This window comes from Erinaceus europaeus, chromosome 7, assembly GCF_950295315.1.
Source record: "Erinaceus europaeus chromosome 7, mEriEur2.1, whole genome shotgun sequence".
NCBI lineage: Eukaryota > Metazoa > Chordata > Mammalia > Eulipotyphla > Erinaceidae > Erinaceus > Erinaceus europaeus.
This window is the reverse complement of record NC_080168.1, coordinates 12,478,864-12,495,999: the sequence shown is the minus strand read 5'-3', so window position 1 is coordinate 12,495,999 and position 17,136 is coordinate 12,478,864. Positions and strand designations below refer to the sequence as shown.

The 17,136-nt window shown below is 46.4% G+C and overlaps 1 protein-coding gene across 1 annotated transcript; it reads left to right on the top strand.

Moving 5' to 3' along the window:
• Window positions 1–11,930: 11,930 nt before the first annotated feature.
• Window positions 11,931–12,565, top strand: LOC103111041 (uncharacterized protein KIAA1143 homolog). The gene has a single exon (XM_060193801.1). It carries the CDS (start codon window positions 11,961–11,963, stop codon window positions 12,426–12,428), a length of 468 nt encoding a protein of 155 aa, XP_060049784.1. The 5' UTR covers window positions 11,931–11,960; the 3' UTR covers window positions 12,429–12,565.
• Window positions 12,566–17,136: the final 4,571 nt, after the last annotated feature.

Below are 17,136 nucleotides of genomic sequence, written 5' to 3'. Positions count from 1 at the left end.
AAAAGGGAATAAATAAATATTTTTTTTAAAAAAAGCTAGAGCCCTGGGGCTGGGAGATAGCTCAGCAAGGAAAGCGCATGCCTGGCCGTGTAGAAAGCCTTGTGTTGGAACCCTGCACCCCATGGGAGCACCATGGATGGCAGCACTGAGGAAGCCCAGAGGGGAGACAGTATGATTCTGCAAATAGACTTTCATGGCTGAGGCACCAAAGGGCTATGGTTCAGTCCCCAAAACCACCATAAGCCAGAGCTGAGCTGTGCTCTAATCAAATAACTAGGGGCCGGGTTAAGCGCACATAGTGCAACTTGAGTAAGGGTCCCGGATCAAGTCCCCAGCTCCCCATCTGGAGGGGGGTCGCTTCACAGGTGGTGAAACGGGTCTGCAGGTGTCTATCTCTCCTCCTCCCAATTTCTCTTTGCCCTATCCAACAACAATAGCAATAACAACAAGGGCAACAAAAATGGCCTCCAGGAGCAGTGGATTCATAGTGCAGGCACCAAGCCCCAGCAATGACCCTGGAAGCAAAACAAAACAAACAAGTAAATAAATAATTATATAAAGGGAGTCGGGCGGTGCCCTTGTTTTATTGTTGGTTATTATGGATGTCGTTGTTGTTGGATAGGACAGAGAGAAACGGAGAGAGGAGGGGAAGACAGAGAAGGGGAGAGAAAGACAGACACCCGCAGACCTGCTTCACCGCTTGTGAATCACTCCCCTGCAGATGGGGAGCCGGGGGCTCGAACCGGGATCCTTACGCCGGTCCCTGCGCTTTGTGCCACGTGCGCTTAACCCACTGCGCTACCGCCCGGCCGTTTTTGACAAGCGCAGTTTACTTTCTCCTCTGGCCCTGCAGGAGGGACCCCGGTCTCCAAACTTCGAGAGCCCGTCCCTACACCTGCTCAAGCCAGGGTGCCTGCAGGTTACACCGCGCCACCTGGTCCAGCAGAAGCACATGGCGACCAACCAGCAGCAGGGATCAAAATGGCCGCGGAACGCGCGCAGGCGCAATGTGGCGGGCCAGCCTCCAGGCCTCTCCCCCAGGTGCGTACCCTAGATTATAGGTCGTGATTGGCCCAGAGGCGGCGCGGGCTCTGATTGGTCAAAGGCAATGACCCTCCCCCTCTTCCAGACCGGTTTTCTTTGGCGCGAGGAGTCCAGCCCTGCCTGTGCGTTAGTGCGGCTGCGCGTTCCTAAACTAGGAGGGCGGGCCGCGGTGGGCGGGGCCCTGAGGGCGCGTTGGAAACCAGGTTCTGGGGGTTGGAAACCAGGCGCTGCTGGTTAAGAGCACGTGGCTCAGAGCTCAAGGACCGGAGTTAGGATCCCGGTTCGAGCCCCCGGCTCCCCACCGGCAGGGGAGTTGCTTCACAGGCGGTGAAGCAGGTCTGCAGGTGTCTTTCTCTCCTCCTGTCTTCCTCTCCTCTATTTCTCTCTGTCCTATCCAACATCAATAACAACAATAACTACAACAATAAAATAACAAGGGCAACAAAAGGGAATAAATAAATAAATAATAAAATATTAAAAAGAAAGAAAGAAGCCAGGCTCTGCTGTTGGGGAGCCCAGCCTGCGGGGAATGGGAGGTGACTGTCTGCTAAAAAGCTTCTCACTTGTATTGCAGATGCTGATTTTCTTCACACTTAGAGACCTGTGTGCTTCCATCTGAGCAGGAGGAATGGAATTTATTTATTTACTTTATTTAGAGATTCTACTTACTTAGGAGAAAGGAGGAAAGGAAGAACCAGACATCACTCTGGTACATGTGCTGCTGGGGATTGAACTCAGGACCTCATGTTTGAGAGTCCAATGCTTTATTCTCTGCGCCACCTCCCAGACCACGAATTCATTTATTTTCTAAAAGATTAATAGAATATTTTTCTTTTAAAAATATTTATTAAAATTATTATATTTAGGTTTTTTTATTTATTGGATAGAGACAGAAATTGAGATGGGGTGGGGGTAGATAGCATAATGATTATGCAAAGAGACTCTCATGCCTGAGGCTCTGAAGTCCCAGGTTCAATCCCGCACCACCAAAAGCCAGAGCTGTGCAGTGCTCTAGTATTTCTCTCTGTGTCTTTCTCTGTGTCTCTCTCAAAAATAAAATACTTAAAAATAAATAAATCTTAAAAAAGAAAAAAAGAACTCAAGGAGGGCTAGAGAGGGGAAGAGACAGAGAGACACCTGCAGCACTGCTTCACCACTTGTGAAGCCTTCCCCCTGCAGGTGGAGACTGGGGACTTGAACCCAGGTCCTTGCATTGTAATATGTGTGCTCAACTAGGTGTGCCACCACCCGGCCCCTATTTATTATATTTCCATGAGAGAGATAGAAAGACAAAGAGAGGAAGACCAGAGCAGTACTTGGCTCTGGCTTATGCTGTTGCTGGGGATTGAACTTGGGACCTCAAAATCTCAAGCATGAAAATCTTTTGTATATTCACTATGCTGTCACTCCTGCCCTTGGCCTCCTAGTTTTAATCTTTTGAGTAAACTCCAAACTATTTCTCATGGCACCTTCCCAGGAATAGTACAGGAGGACTTCAATTTCTTTTCATTTTATTTTTATATTTATTTATAAATGAGAACTGCTCAGCTCTGGTTTATGGTGGCACTAGGGATTGAACCTGGCACCTTTGTTGCCTCAGGCATGAAAGTCTTTTTGCATAACCATTATGCTGTCTCCCCAACCCAAGGACTTCAGTTTCTGTACCTCTTCAAACTGTTTTTTTTTTTTTGAGGGGGGGTTTCATTTTTCTCATAGCACTTTTTTTAAAAATTATCTTTATTTATTGAATAGAGATAGCCAGAAATCAAGAAGGTAGGGGGAGTTAGGGAGAGAGACAGAGACACCTAGAGCACTGCTTCACCACTTGCAAAGCTTTCCCCATGCAGGTGGGGTCCCAGGGCTCGAGGCTGGGACCTTATGTGTGTTCAACCAGGTGTGCCACCACCAGACCCCTCACCTGTTCTATTCTTTATTTGAAGCAGTCTTTTTTAAAGTATTTATTTATTCCCTTTTGTTACCCTTGTTGTTTTTATTGTTGTTATTGATGTCATTGTTGGATAGGACAGAGAGAAATGGAGAGAGGAGGGAGTCGGGCGGTAGTGCAGCAGGTTAATCGCAGGAGGTTAATCGCAGGTGGCGCAAAGTGCAAGGACCTGCATAAGGATTCTGGTTGGAGCCCCTGGCTCCCCATGCTTGCTTCACAAGTGGTGAAGCAGGTCTGCAGGAGTCTATCTTTCTCTCCCCCTTTCTGTCTTCCCCTCCTCTTTCCATTTCTCTCTGTCCTATCCAACAATGATGACATCAGTAACAACAACAATGACTACAATAAACAAGGGCAACTAGAAGGGAATAAATACATGAATATTTTTTAAAGAATAGAAAAGTTATTAAAAAATGAAATGGAGAGAGGAAGGGAAGACAGAGAGGGGGAGAGAAAGATAGACACCTGCAGACTTGCTTCACCGCTTGTGAAGCAACTCTCCTGCAAGAGGACCTCGAAATGGGATCCTTAGGCCGGTCCTTGTGCTTTGCACTATGTGCGCTTAACCTGCTGCACTGCCACCTGAATCCCATATTCTGTTCTTTATTTACCTGAGCACTGCTCAGCTCTGGCTTATGGTGGTGTGGGGGACTGGCCCTGGTACTTTGGAACTTCAAGCATGAAAGTTTCTTTGCATATCCATTATGCTATTTAACCCCCCCTACTTTTTTTCTGTTCCAGAACACTATTCAGCTCTGGTTTATGGTGGTAGTAGGGACCTTGTAGCCTCAGACATGAGAATCTGTCTTCAGATTCCTCCTAAATATACTCATAATTTAAAATTAGTTCCATTACTTTATGATCACACTTCTGATAGTATTCTCAAATGAAAACATTGGAGCCAGGGGATCAGGTGGTGACGTACCAGGTTAAGCACACATGGTATGAAGCCCAAGGACAAGCACAAGGATCCCAGTTAAAGTCCCTGACTCCCCACCTGCAGGGGGGTCGCTTCACAAGCAGTGAAGCAGGTCTGCAAGTGTCTGTCTTTCTTTTTCCCCTCTCAGTTTCTCTTTGTCCTATCCAATAAAGCGGAAAAAGTGGCGATTGGGGTCAGTGGATTTGTACTGCTGGCACATCGAGCCCCAGTAATAACCTTGAGAAAAAATATATATCAAGGCAAAAAAAGAATATTCGAGCCAGGTAAATACATAGATCTTGAAAAAAAATGTGGGAGTCGGGCGGTAGCACAGCGGTTAAGTGCACGTGGCGCAAAGCACAAGGATGGAGCAGAGATGTAGGAGTCTGTCCCCACAACCAGGAAGCACCCTCCCAACCCTCACATGCAACTGAGAGTGAAGGTACCCAAGATAGCACTGAGGTTTTAGGGTCTGGCTGGAATGGCTGGAATGGATTCCCAGAAGGCTGGGCAGTGATGCACCGGTTTAGCATATATACTTTGCAGTGCACAAGGACCCAGGTTCAAGTCCCCATTCCCCAACTACAGGGAGGAAGCTTCACAAGTGGTGAAGCAGTGCTGCAGATCTCTCTCTCTCTCTCTTCTATCTGAGTTTCTGTGTGCATCTATCCAATAAGTGAATAAATAAAACATTTTTTAAAAGAGAGAGAAGGGAGCTGGCAGTAGCGCAGCAGATTAAGTGCACATGGCGCAAAGCGCAAGGGCCAGTTTAAGGATCCCTGTTCGAACCCTGGGCTCCCCACCTACAGGGGGGTTGCTTCGCAAGCGGTGAAGCAGGTCTGCAAGTGTTTATCTTTCTCTCCTCCTCTCTTCCACTCCTCTCTCCATTTCTCTCTGTCCTATCCAACAACAGTTATGACAACAATAACAACTACAACAAATGCAACAAGAAGGGCAACACAAAATGGGAAAAATGGCCTCCAGGAGCAGTGGATTTGTAGTGCAGGCACCAAGCCCCAGCAATAATCCTGGAGGAAAGAAAAAAAATAATAATACCCAAGGCAGGGTCACAAGCAGGTGCTGTCATCTGCTGGTCATTTCTGGTCACAGCTACCTCCCTTCAGAGAGAAGGATCTTGGGGAGGGGGGGAGGGCTTGAGGAGCACCAGTTTCGGGGTAGGGGTGCATTCACACCAGCCACAGCACCACATGATTAGGGCAATACTTAACTGCCATGCTAGAAATCTGCTCCAAATCAAGACCACAAGGGGACATGACCCTGGAGATAGGCTGAGCTGTGTTGACGGGGATAGAGGAAGTTAATACTTACGAGGAACTGTCTTTGTATAATAGTTAGTATGCTAACTTGTGTTTGGAAAACAAAAGGACGGGCCAGTGAAATATAATATCCCATGTGGATAGTAAGCTGATTTGTCTATGTGCATAACCCAGGTTTGAGCCCATCCCATGGCACTGAAGGAAGCTTTGGTGCTGTAGTCTCTGTAATCTCTCTCTGCACTGCCAAAAGAAAGAGAGGGACATAGCAGAGACTCCAAAGTCCCAGGTGCAATCGCCCCAGCACCATAAACCAGAGCTGAGCAGTGCTCTGGTCTTACTGAGTGTCTGTATTTGTGTATCTCTATAACTAAAATAAATAGAACATTTAAGAGAGAGGGTGGGGGTAGATAGCATCAATGGTTATGCCAGAGGCCCCTAAGTCCTAGGTTCAATCCCCCACAACACCATAAACCAGAGCTGAGCAGTGCTCTGGTCTTACTGAGTATCTGTATTTGTGTATCTCTATAACTAAAATAAATAGAACATTTAAGAGAGAGGGTGGGGGTAGATAGCATCAATGGTTATGCCAGAGGCCCCTAAGTCCTAGGTTCAATCCCCCACACCACCATAAACCAGAGCTGAGCAGTGCTCTGGTCTTACTGAGTGTCTGTATTTATGTATCTCTATAACTAAAATAAATAGAACATTTAAGAGAGAGGGTGGGGGTAGATAGCATCAATGGTTATGCCAGAGGCCCCTAAGTCCTAGGTTCAATCCCCCACACCACCATAAACCAGAGCTGAGCAGTGCTCTGGTCTTACTGAGTGTCTGTATTTGTGTATCTCTATAACTAAAATAAATAGAACATTTAAGAGAGAGGGTGGGGGTAGATAGCATCAATGGTTATGCCAGAGGCCCCTAAGTCCTAGGTTCAATCCCCCACACCACCATAAACCAGAGCTGAGCAGTGCTCTGGTCTTACTGAGTGTCTGTATTTGTGTATCTCTATAACTAAAATAAATAGAACATTTAAGAGAGAGGGTGGGGGTAGATAGCATCAATGGTTATGCCAGAGGCCCCTAAGTCCTAGGTTCAATCCCCCACAACACCATAAACCAGAACTGAGCAGTGCTCTGGTTAAAAAAAAAAAAAAATCATTTAAGAGAGAGCAGAGAGCCAGAATACTAACATAGGTGATGCTGGGGATTGAACCTGGCAGTCTTTCAACCACTGAGTATAATGTTTTGTTTTGTTTTTTTAATTTATTTTTTATTTAAGAAAGGATAAATTAACAAAACCATAGGGTAGAAGGGATACAACTCCATACAATTCCCACCACCCAATCTCCATATCCCCTCCCCTCCCCTGATAGCTTTCCCATTCTCTGTCCCTCTGGGAGCATGGACCCAGGGTCATTGTGGGTTGCAGAAGGTGGGAGGTCTGGCTTCTGTAATTGCTTCCCCGCTGAACATGGAGAGTATGATGTTAACAGTTTATCAGACTACATCTCTCTCTCTTCACATGTATTCCAACATGTAGGAGTTCCCAGTTTTCCTGAATAAAACTGAAAATTTCTGAAATGTAAAACAAAATAAACGAACAAACAAAAAAACAAACAGTTTATTAGACTGAACTGAGAAAGTAGCCTTCTTATGGTCTGGGAGGTGGCATAGTGTGTGGATGATGCATTGGACTCTCAAGCATGAGGTCAACCCCCAGCAGCACATGTACCATGTACCAGATGGATGTCTGGTTCTTTTTTTTTTTTTTTAATTTATTTTCCCTTTTGTTGCCATTGTTGTCTTTTTATTGTTGTTGTAGTTATTATTGTTGTTGTTGTTATTGATGTCATCATTGTTAGATAGGACAGAGAGAAATGGAGAGAGATGGGGAAGACAGAGAGGGGGAGAGAAAGATTGACACCTGCAGACCTGCTTCACTGCTTGTGAAGCAACTCCCCTGCAGGTGGGGATCCGGGGGGCTCGAACCGGGATCCTTATGCTGGTCCTTGTGCTTTGGGCCACATGCGCTTAACCCGCTGCGCTACCACCAGACTCCAGATGTCTGGTTCTTTCTCTTATATTTATCTTTACTCAAAAAAAAAAAAAATACAACCTTCTCTTTGCTGAGTGGTTTGTTTTACCAGAGCACTACCCTGTGTTGGGAATTGAGACTTTGGGGCCTCAGGGATAAGAGTCTTTTTGCATAAGCATCTTGTTATCTCCCTTTGCCCCTGACCTTCTAGGTTTAATCTTTTTTGAGGAAATGCCAAACTATTTTTCATGGCAGATGCATTTTCCATTCCAGGCATCTGTACAGGAGGACTCCAATTTCTCCACTTATTGTCAACCTCTGTTGTTTTCTGGTTTTCATTTTTCTGTTTTTTTCTTTAGTTATTAGTGTAGAGACAAAGAGAAATTGAGAGGGGAGGGGTGATAGAGAGGGAGAGAGACACTTGAAGCTCTACTTTACGACTTTTGAAGATTTCCCCTGCAGGTGGGGACCAAGGGCTTGAACTTTTGTCCTTGTGCACTGTAGTTTATGTGCTTAACTAGGTGCACCACCACCTGACCCTTGGTTTTCATTTTTTCTCATAGCTGATATCCTAATAAGTATTCAGTAGAAATGATCTTTTGAGGGAGTTGGGCGGTTAAGCACAGCGGGTTAAGCACAGGTGGCGCTAAGCGCAAGGACCCGCATAAGGATCCCGGTTCAACCCCCTGGTTCCCCACCTGCAGGGGAGTCACTTCACAAGCGGTGAAGCAGTTCTGCAGGTGTCTGTCTTTCTCTCCCCCTCTCTGTCTTTCCTTCCTCTCTCCATTTCTTTCTGTCCTATCCAACAACAACATCAATAATAACTACAACAATAAAACAACAAGGGCGGGAGTCGGGCTGTAGTGCAGCGGGCTAAGCGCAGGTGGCGCAAAGCACAAGGACTGGCATAAGGATCCCGGTTCGAACCCCAGCTCCCCACCTGCAGGGGAGTCGCTTCACAGGCGGTGAAGCAGGTCTGCAGGTGTCTGTCTTTCTCTCCTCCTCTCTGTCTTCCCCTCCTCTCTCCATTTCTCTCTGTCCTATCCAACAACGACAACAACAATAATAACTACAACAATAAAACAACAAGGGCAACAAAAGGGAATAAATAAATAAAATAAATATATAAAAAATTTAAAAAATAAAACAACAAGGGCAACAAAAGGAAATAAATAAAGAAAAAAACCCAGAAAAGAAAAGAAATGATCTTTTGAAAGTCAAGGTTTTGGGCAGGGGAGACAGCACAATGGTTATGCAGAAGTTCTCAGTTCTCATGCCTAAGGATGTAAGGTTCCAGGTTCAATAGCCCACACCACCACAAACCAGAGCTGAGCAGGGGTGCTCTGGTTTAAAAAAGAAAGAAAAGTGCCGGGTTAAGCGCACATGGCAGGAAGCGCAAGGACCAAGTAAGGATCTGGGTTTGAGCTCCTGGCTCCCACCTGCAGGGGTGCGGGTTGCTTCACAAGTGGTGAGGCAGGTCTGCAGGTGTCTGTCTTTATCTTCCCATCTCTGTCTTCCCCTTCTTTCTCCATTTCTCTCTATTCTATCCAATAACAACAATAGTAATGATAAACAACAAAGGCAACAAAGGGGAAAAAATAGCCTCCAAAGGAGCAATGGATTCGTAGTGCAGGCACCTAGACCCAGCAATAATCCTGGAGGCAAAAAAAAAAAAAAAAAAGTGGTCCGGGAGGTGGCGCAGTGGATATGGCAATGGACTCTCAAGCAGGAGGTCCTAAATTCAATCCCCGGCAGCACATGTACCACAGTGATGTCTGGTTCTTTCTCTCTCTCCTATCATTTCTCATCAATCAATAAATAAAATCTTAAAAAAAAAAACTGAGGTCTTGGGCTAATGGTTATGCCAAAGACTTTCATGTCTGAGGTTTCCAGGTCCCAGGTTCAATCCCTGGTATCACCATAAGGCAGAGCTGAGCAGTGCTCTAGTGTCTGTGTCATTCTTTCTGCGTCATTAAAAAGAAACAGGGCCGGGTAAAAGCATAATGGTCTCCAAAAGGATTTGCATTCCTGAGACACCAAACGCCCCAGGTTCAGTCCCCAGCAACACGATAAATCAGAGCTGAACAGTACTCTGGTGTCTTTCTCTTTCTCTTTCCCTCTATCTCTCATTAAAGCTAGTAAAGAGAGAGGAAGTTGAGTTTGTGTCACTTGTTATTAAAAAACAAGGACTGGGAGTTGGGCTGTAGCGCAGCGGGTTAAGCACACATGACACAAAGCACAAGGACCGGCTGGCTTAATTAAGGAATCCGGTTTCAGCCCCTGGCTCCCCACCTGTAGGGGAGTCGCTTCACAAGTGGTGAAGCAGGTCTGTAGGTATCTGTCTTTCTCCCTCTCTGTCTTCCCCTCCTCTCCCCATTTCTCTCTGTCCTATCCAGCAACGACGACATCAATAACAACGTCAATAATAACTACAATAACGACAACAACAACAACAAAAGCCAAGAACCTGGAAGTCCGGCAGTAGCGCAGCAGGTTAAGCACACATGGCGCAAAGCTCAAGGACCGCCATAAGGATCCCGGTTCAAGCCCTGGGCTCCCCACCTACACGGGCGTCACTTCACAGGCGGTGAAGGAGGTCTGCAGGTGTCTATCTTTCCTCCTCTCTGTCTTCCCCTCTTCTCTCGACTTCTCTCTGTCCTATCCAACAACAATGACAACAATAATAACTACAACAATAAAGCAACAAGGGCAACAAAAGGGAATAAATAAATAAATATTAAAAAACAAACACAAGGACCTGAGTTCAAGCTCCTGCTCCCCACCTACAGAGGGGACGCCTCACAAAAGGAAAAGCTGGTCTACAGTTGTCTTCTTTGTCTTTCCTGCTCTATCTTCCCCTCCCTTCTCAATTTCTCTCTGTCCTATCAAATAAAAGAAAAAAAGTAGGGGACGGGAGGAATGGTTGCTGGGAGAGATGGATTCTTACTGCTAGCACCAAGCCCCACAGGGATAACCCTGGTGACAATTATATAAATAAATAAGTGATAAAGAAATAATAAAATAAAAAAGAAATAACAAAATAAAATAAAATAAAATAATAAATGAAACCAAAATGAACACACAAAAGAACAAACAAACAAAACCCAGGCAGTGATACACCCAGTTAAGCACACATGATACTGCTTAAGGACCTGGATTCAGTCCCTTAGACCACACCTGTAGGGGAAATCTGAGCAGAGATGTAGTGAAGTAGGGCTGTAGGCGTCTCTCTTTCTCTCTTTCCAAATTTCCCTATTTTCCCCTTCCCTCTCAATTTCTGTCTTTATCCAATAAATAAACAATTAAAGAGGAAAAAACCTGTACTCAAGGTGATGTGGTAGGAACTTTTGGATGGCATTTTTCATGGGAGAATTGGGGAAATATTTTTTTCACATTTTTTTGTTTCTTATTTATTTATGTATTTTAACCAGGGCACTGCTCAGCTCTGGCTCATGGTGGTGTGGGGGATTGAAGCTGAGACTTGAGAGCCTGAGGCATGAAAGTCTCTTTGCATAACCATTATGCTATACCCCCACCCAAAATATTTTTATTTTATTTTGTTTTAAATTTTTTAATTATCTTTATTTATTTATTTATTGGATAGAGATAATCAGAAATGGAGAGGGGAAAGAGAGAGATACCTGTAGTCCTGCTTCACCACTCGTGAAGCTTTCCCCTTGCAGGTCGGGACCGGGGGCTCGAACCAGGCACCAGGGTCTTTGGGCACTATAATATGTGCACTCAACCAGGTGCACCACCACCCAGCCCCTTAATTAATTAATTAATCTACCGGAGCACTGCTCAGCTCTGGCTTATGATGGTGCAGGGGAATGAACCTGGGACCTTGGAGCCTCAGGCATGAGAGTCTCTTTGCATAGCCATTATGCTATCTACCCCTACCCTATTTTATTTTTTTAAATAGTTTTTTAAAAATATTTATTTACTCCCTTTTGTTGTTCTTGTTTTTTTTTAATTGTTATGGTTATTATTATTATTGATGTTGTTGTTGGATAGGATAGAGAGAAATGGAGAGAGGAGGGGAAGACAGAGAGGAGAGAAAGATAGACACCTGCAGACCTGCTCCACCGCCTGTGAAGCAACTCCTCTGCAGATGGGGAGCTGGGGGCTTGAACTGGGAGCCTTACAACAGTCCCTGTGCTTTGAATCATGTACACTTAACCCGCTGCGCTACCTCCAGACTCCCCATTATTATTTAAACAATTTTTTAAAATATTTATTTATTTATTCCCTTTTTTGCCCTTGTTTGATTATTGTAGTTATTATTGTTGTCATTGTTGTTGGATAGGACAGAAAGAAATCGAGAGACGAGGGGACGACAGAGAGAGGGAGAGAAAGACACCTGCAGACCTGCTTCAGTGGTTGTGAAGTGACTCCCCATGCAGGTGGGGAGCCGGGGGCTTGAACCGGGATCCTTAAGCTGGTCCTTGAGCTTTGCACCACGTGCGCTTAACCCGCTGCGCTACCACCCAACTCCCATTATTTATTTATTTTTTGCTTCCAGGGTTATCACTGGGCCTCAGTGCCTGCACTAGGATTCCCTTGTTGTATTGTTATTGTTATTGTTGTCATAGCTGTTGTTGTTGGTGGATAGTACAGAGAGAAATGGAGAGAGGAGGAGAAGAAGAGGGGGGAGAGAAAGACAGACACCTGCAGACCTGCTTCACTGCTTGCAAATTGACCCCCTACAGGACTCGCAGCGGGCGACGCCGCGCCCGGAGCCGCCATGAGTCGACGCGACCGGGTGGCCTACGTGTGGCCGGCCGAGCCCGCCTTCCTGGCCCGCCTGAGGGAGCGCGTGGGCCGCGCGGAGGGGCCGACCGTGGACACCAAGAGAATTCAGCCTCTGGTCCCAGATGAAGATGGTGACCGCAGTGACCAAGAAGATGAACAGCCCCAAGTGGTGGTTTTAAGGAAGGGAGACCTGACAGCTGATGAGGTCATGAAGATCAAAGCAGAAATAAAAGCAGCCAAAGCAGATGAAGAACCAGCTTCAGCTGATGGAAGAATCATGTATCGAAAGCCAGTCAAGCGTTCCACTGGTGAAAAATATTCTGGATTAACAGCAAGTTCCAAAAAGAAAAAGACAAATGAAGGTGAAACAGATAAACAGGACTCAGTTAAAAAGAACACACAGAAGCAAGTCAAAAACAGTAGTCTCCTTTCATTTGACAATGAAGATGAAAATGATTAAGTGTTTTGGACTTAGTCTTCTTTAGGGATTTTAATAACACTTTTCCTATTATAAGAATAACTTCAAGTTCAATATGAAAATTGAGAAAAACCGGGGAATCAGATTAGCAAAATAAAAACTGTCCAGTACTCCTCTGACTTGAAATAGCAACTCTGGGGCGGAGGGTAGATAGCATAATGGTTATGCAAAGAGACTCTCACGCCTGAGGCTCCAAAGTTCTAGGTTCAATCCCCCGCACCACCATGAGTCAGAGCTGAACAGTGCTCTGGTTAAAAAAGAAAAGAAATAGCAACTCTAAATTTTCCTGTAAACGTTTTGTTATTTCCTCTGTGTGGGGTGGTGATGGTGTATATGTATATAAATAATATTTTTAACAAAACTGAAAAAAAAAAAAAATTGACCCCCTACAGGTGGGGAGCTGGGGGGGCTCGAACTGGGATCCTTAAGCTGGTCCCTGCGCTTCGCTCCATGTGCGCTTAACCCGCTAAACTACTGCCCAGCTCCCTATTATTATTTTTTACCAAAGCACTGCTCAGCTCTGTCTTACAGTGGTGCTAGGGGATTGAACCTGAAACTTTGGAGGTTTGCATAATAGTCTGTTTGCATAACTGTTATGCTATCTCCCCCAACCTTATTTTTAATTATTTATGTTACTTTTTAATTAAAAATAAAAAAAACTTAAGGGGCCGGGTGGTGGCGCACCTGGTTGAGCACATGTATTACAATGCGCAAGGACCCGGGTTCGAGCCCCCGGTCCCCACCTGCAGAGGGAAAGTTTCATGAGGGGTGAAGCAGGGCTGCAGGTGTCTCTCTGTCTCTCTCTCCCTCTCTATCAACCCCTTTCCTCTTGATTTCTGGCTGTCTCTATCCAATAAATAAAGATAATAAAAAAATTTTTTTAATTTAAAAAAACATTTACTTATGTATTTTCCCTTTTGTTGCCCTTGTCGTTTTATTGTTGTAGTTATTATTGTTATTGTTACTGATGTTGTCGTTGTTAGGACAGAGAGAAATGGAGAGAGGAGGGGAAGACAGAGAGGGGGAGAGAAAGATAGACACCTGCAGACCTGCTTCACCGCCTGTGAAGCGACTCCCCTGCAGGTGGGGAGCCTGGGGCTCGAACCGGGATCCTTACACCCGTCCTTGTGCTTTGCACCACGTGCGTTTAACCCGCTGCTTTACGCCCAACTCCCCCAAAGATTTATTTTTATTATCTTTATCTATTGGATATAGATAATCAAAACTTGAGAGGAAGGGGAAGGTAGAGGGGGGAGAGAGAGAGAGACACTTGCAGCACTGCTTCACCACTAGCAAAGCTTTCCCCCCTGCAGGTGGAGACCAGGGGCTTGAACCCTGATCCTTGCACATTGTAATGTGTGCCAACCAAGTTTGCTACCTCCCAGCCCCCAATTAAAGATTTATCTATAGGTCCAGGCGGTGGTATACCTGGTGGAGTGCACACATTATGATGCACAAAGACCGGATTCAAGCCCTGATCCCTACCTGCAGGTGGGAAGTTTCATGAGCAATGAAGCAGTGCTACAGGTCTGTCTGTCTGTCTGTCTGTCTATCTATCTATCTGTCTATCTATCTATCATCTATCTTCTGCTCCCCTCTCAATTTCTCTCTGTATTCAAAGTAAATAAATTATTTTTAAAAGATTTGCTTATCTATTCAACATTAGAGCAGGGTGGGGGGGAAGATAGCATAATGGTTATGAAGAGATTCTCATGCCTGAGGCTCCAAAGTCCCAGGTTCAATCTCCGCACCAACATAAGCCAGAGCCTGGTAAAGAGAGAGAGAGAGAGGACCAACACACCAGTCTGGCTCCCCTACACCCAAGAATCAGCGTTGGATCAGGCAGTGGCTCCCCTGGTTGAATACACATGTTACAATGTGCAAGGACCTTGGTTTAAGCCCTACTTGCAGAGGGAAAGCTTCACAAGTGCTGAAGCAGTGCTGCAGGTGTTTCTCTGTTTTTTAAACTTTATTTATTTATCGGATAGATGGTCAGCAATCAAGAGGGTAGGAGGAGATAGAGGAGAGAGACACCTGTAAACACTGCTTTACCACTTGCAAAGCTTATAACTTGTGTGCCCAACCAGGTGCACCACCACCCAGTCCCCTGTCTCTCTCTATCTCCTCTCCTCAGTTTTATATATATATATATATTTTATTTATTTATGAGAAAGATAGAGGGAGAGAGAAAGAACCAGACATCACTCTGGCACATGTGCTGCCGGGGATCGAACTCGGGACCTCATGCTTGAGAGTCCAAAGCTTTACCACTGTGCCACCTCCCGGACCACTCCTCCTCAGTTTTTGTCTCTATCTAATGAATAAGCAAATAAATAAAAGAATCAGCATCATTTCTACTCTAAGGCAAGCTCACTGTGGGACCAATTCCAGGAAGTCATTTTGTCCACCTTAATGAATCCTGTGTCCTGAGCAAAACACCACCAACACCCAGCAAGGATGCATTTCAGGACCAGATTGTGCTGGTTTGAACAGACGAGGGGAATGTAGCCCAGGCTGAATGTTCTGGGTTGGCTCCAAGAGAGCTGACGGTGGCCTTCCTTGCTTGCCTGCAGTGAAGGCTTTGGCAGGTAGCACAGACTGGGATCTGAATGATCAGGTACCAGCCATGCCAGTCTTTCTAGAACTCACCCCTACACTCAATCCTGCTTTTTAAAAAAAATTATTTATTTATTCCCTTTTGTTGCCCTTGTTGTTTTATTGTTGTTGTTGGATAGGACAGAGAGAAATGGAGAGAGGAGGGGAAGACAGAGAGGGGGAGAGAAAGACAGACACCTGCAGACCTGCTTTACCGCCTGTGAAGCGACTCCCCTGTAGGTGGGGAGCCGGGGGCTTGAAATGGATCCTTATGCTGGTCCTTGTGCTTTGCGCCACCTGTGCTTAACCTGCTGCGCTACCGCCCGACTCCCCAATCCTGCTTTCTGTGCCCAGCCACCAAGGTTCCCCGGAACCCCCATCCCAACATTTAAATAATGAACATCTTCAGGGGTTCTCCTCAGACCCTCAGAAAACAGGGTGAGGACCCTGGTGCTCCCTGGGCCCCTGGTGGATAGCTGTGGGCTTCCTACTCAGTCCCAAGAGTGTTCTAGTAAGAAGTGCAAAATAACTTGATTGCTCACAAGAAACCCCATGGGCCTTTGTTAAAACGCAAATCCTGGGTGCCCACCAGGCCTCATGAATTGGAACCCCCAGGGGCGGGCTCTCCCGTGGTTCCACTGGGATGGCTGGTCCGAGCTGAAGGTACCTGGTGTGCCGGGAGCAGCCAGGTAGGTACACGGGGCAGGCTCTCACCTGAAGGCAGTGTTCTGGCTCATTCTGCCCACAGCCACACAGCTGAACATCTGTTCAAAGCACCAGGCAAGCTCTGAGTCTCTGCCACCACCGGGATCTCTCCTTTGAATCTTCTTTTTTTTCAAAATTATTTATTTATTCCTCTTTTTTGTTGCCCTTGTTGTTTTTTTATTGTTGTAGTTATTATTGCTGTTGTTGTTCATGTCGTTGTTGGATAGGACAGAGAGAAATAGAGAGCGGAGGGGAAGACAGAGAGGAGGAGAGAAAGACAGACACCTGCAGACCTGCCTCACCGCCTGTGAATCGGCTCCCCTGCAGGTGGGAAGCCGGGGTTTCGAACCGGGATCCTTATGCTGGTCTCCTTTGGATCTTCTGACCTGACCTGGATCTGACACTGAATGGCCACCACCTCAGGAAGGATGCTTTATTCCCAAAGAAGAAAGCGGATGTGTGTTGGCACATAGTGCAAGGCGCAAGGAACCAAGGATCCCGGTTCGAGCCCCCGGCTCCCCACCTGCAGGGGGCGTCTCCTCACAAGCGGTGAAGCAGGTCTGCAGGTGTCTATCTCTCCCTCCCCCTCCCATTTCTCTGTCCTATTTAAAAAAAAAAAAAAATCTCTGGAGTCGGGCGGTAGCGCAGGTTAAGTGCACGTGGTGCAAAGCCAAGGACCCGCGTAAGGATCCTGGTTCGAGCCCCTGGATCCCCGCCTGCAGGGGAGTCGCTTCACAGGCGGTGAGGCAGGAATGCAGGTGTCTCTGTCTCTCTTCCTCTCTATCTCCCCCTTTTCTCTCAATTTCTCTATCCAATAACAAAACAAAGACCCCCCCAACTAAACACACACACACACGCAGAAACACGCTTGCTGGGGAGACAGGCCTCCCGTGCCTGAGGTCCCAGAGGCTGTAAATTAAATTAAATTAAATCCCCGACACCATCTTTAAAACACACCTAAAGGAAAAAAAAAAAAAACCTGACTTTACTAGGATAGGAGGAAAGGGCTGCTCTGGTGCCATGTGCTGCCGGAGCCAAACTCTGCACCTCCTGGAGTCCAAAGCCTTATCCGCGGCCCCCACCACCTCCTTGTGCCCAGGCACGGCTCGGCCTTGGCCCTTTCTTAGCAAACACAAGTGTGCGTGTGCCAGGCCAGACCCGCCACGTCCTCAGAGGCCGGCCATGTGCGCGACTCAGTTTCCAACCCCCTCCCCCCAGGGCCCCGCAGGAAGTTTCAGTTTTGTGGTCTCTGCGCCTCTCAACAAAGTGTAAATAAAGAAAAGCCCTGCAGAGGCAGCCTCAGGCCTGGGAACGGGGAGGCAGCACAAAAGGCGAGGGACATTCTCTGTCCTTGGGTTCCAGGGAACGGGGTCCCCCAAACAGGGCTATA

Bases quoted from the DNA above. Each gene is read 5' to 3' on its own strand.
- LOC103111041 (XM_060193801.1), top strand. From the start codon at position 11,961: ATGAGTCGACGCGACCGGGTGGCCTACGTGTGGCCGGCCGAGCCCGCC.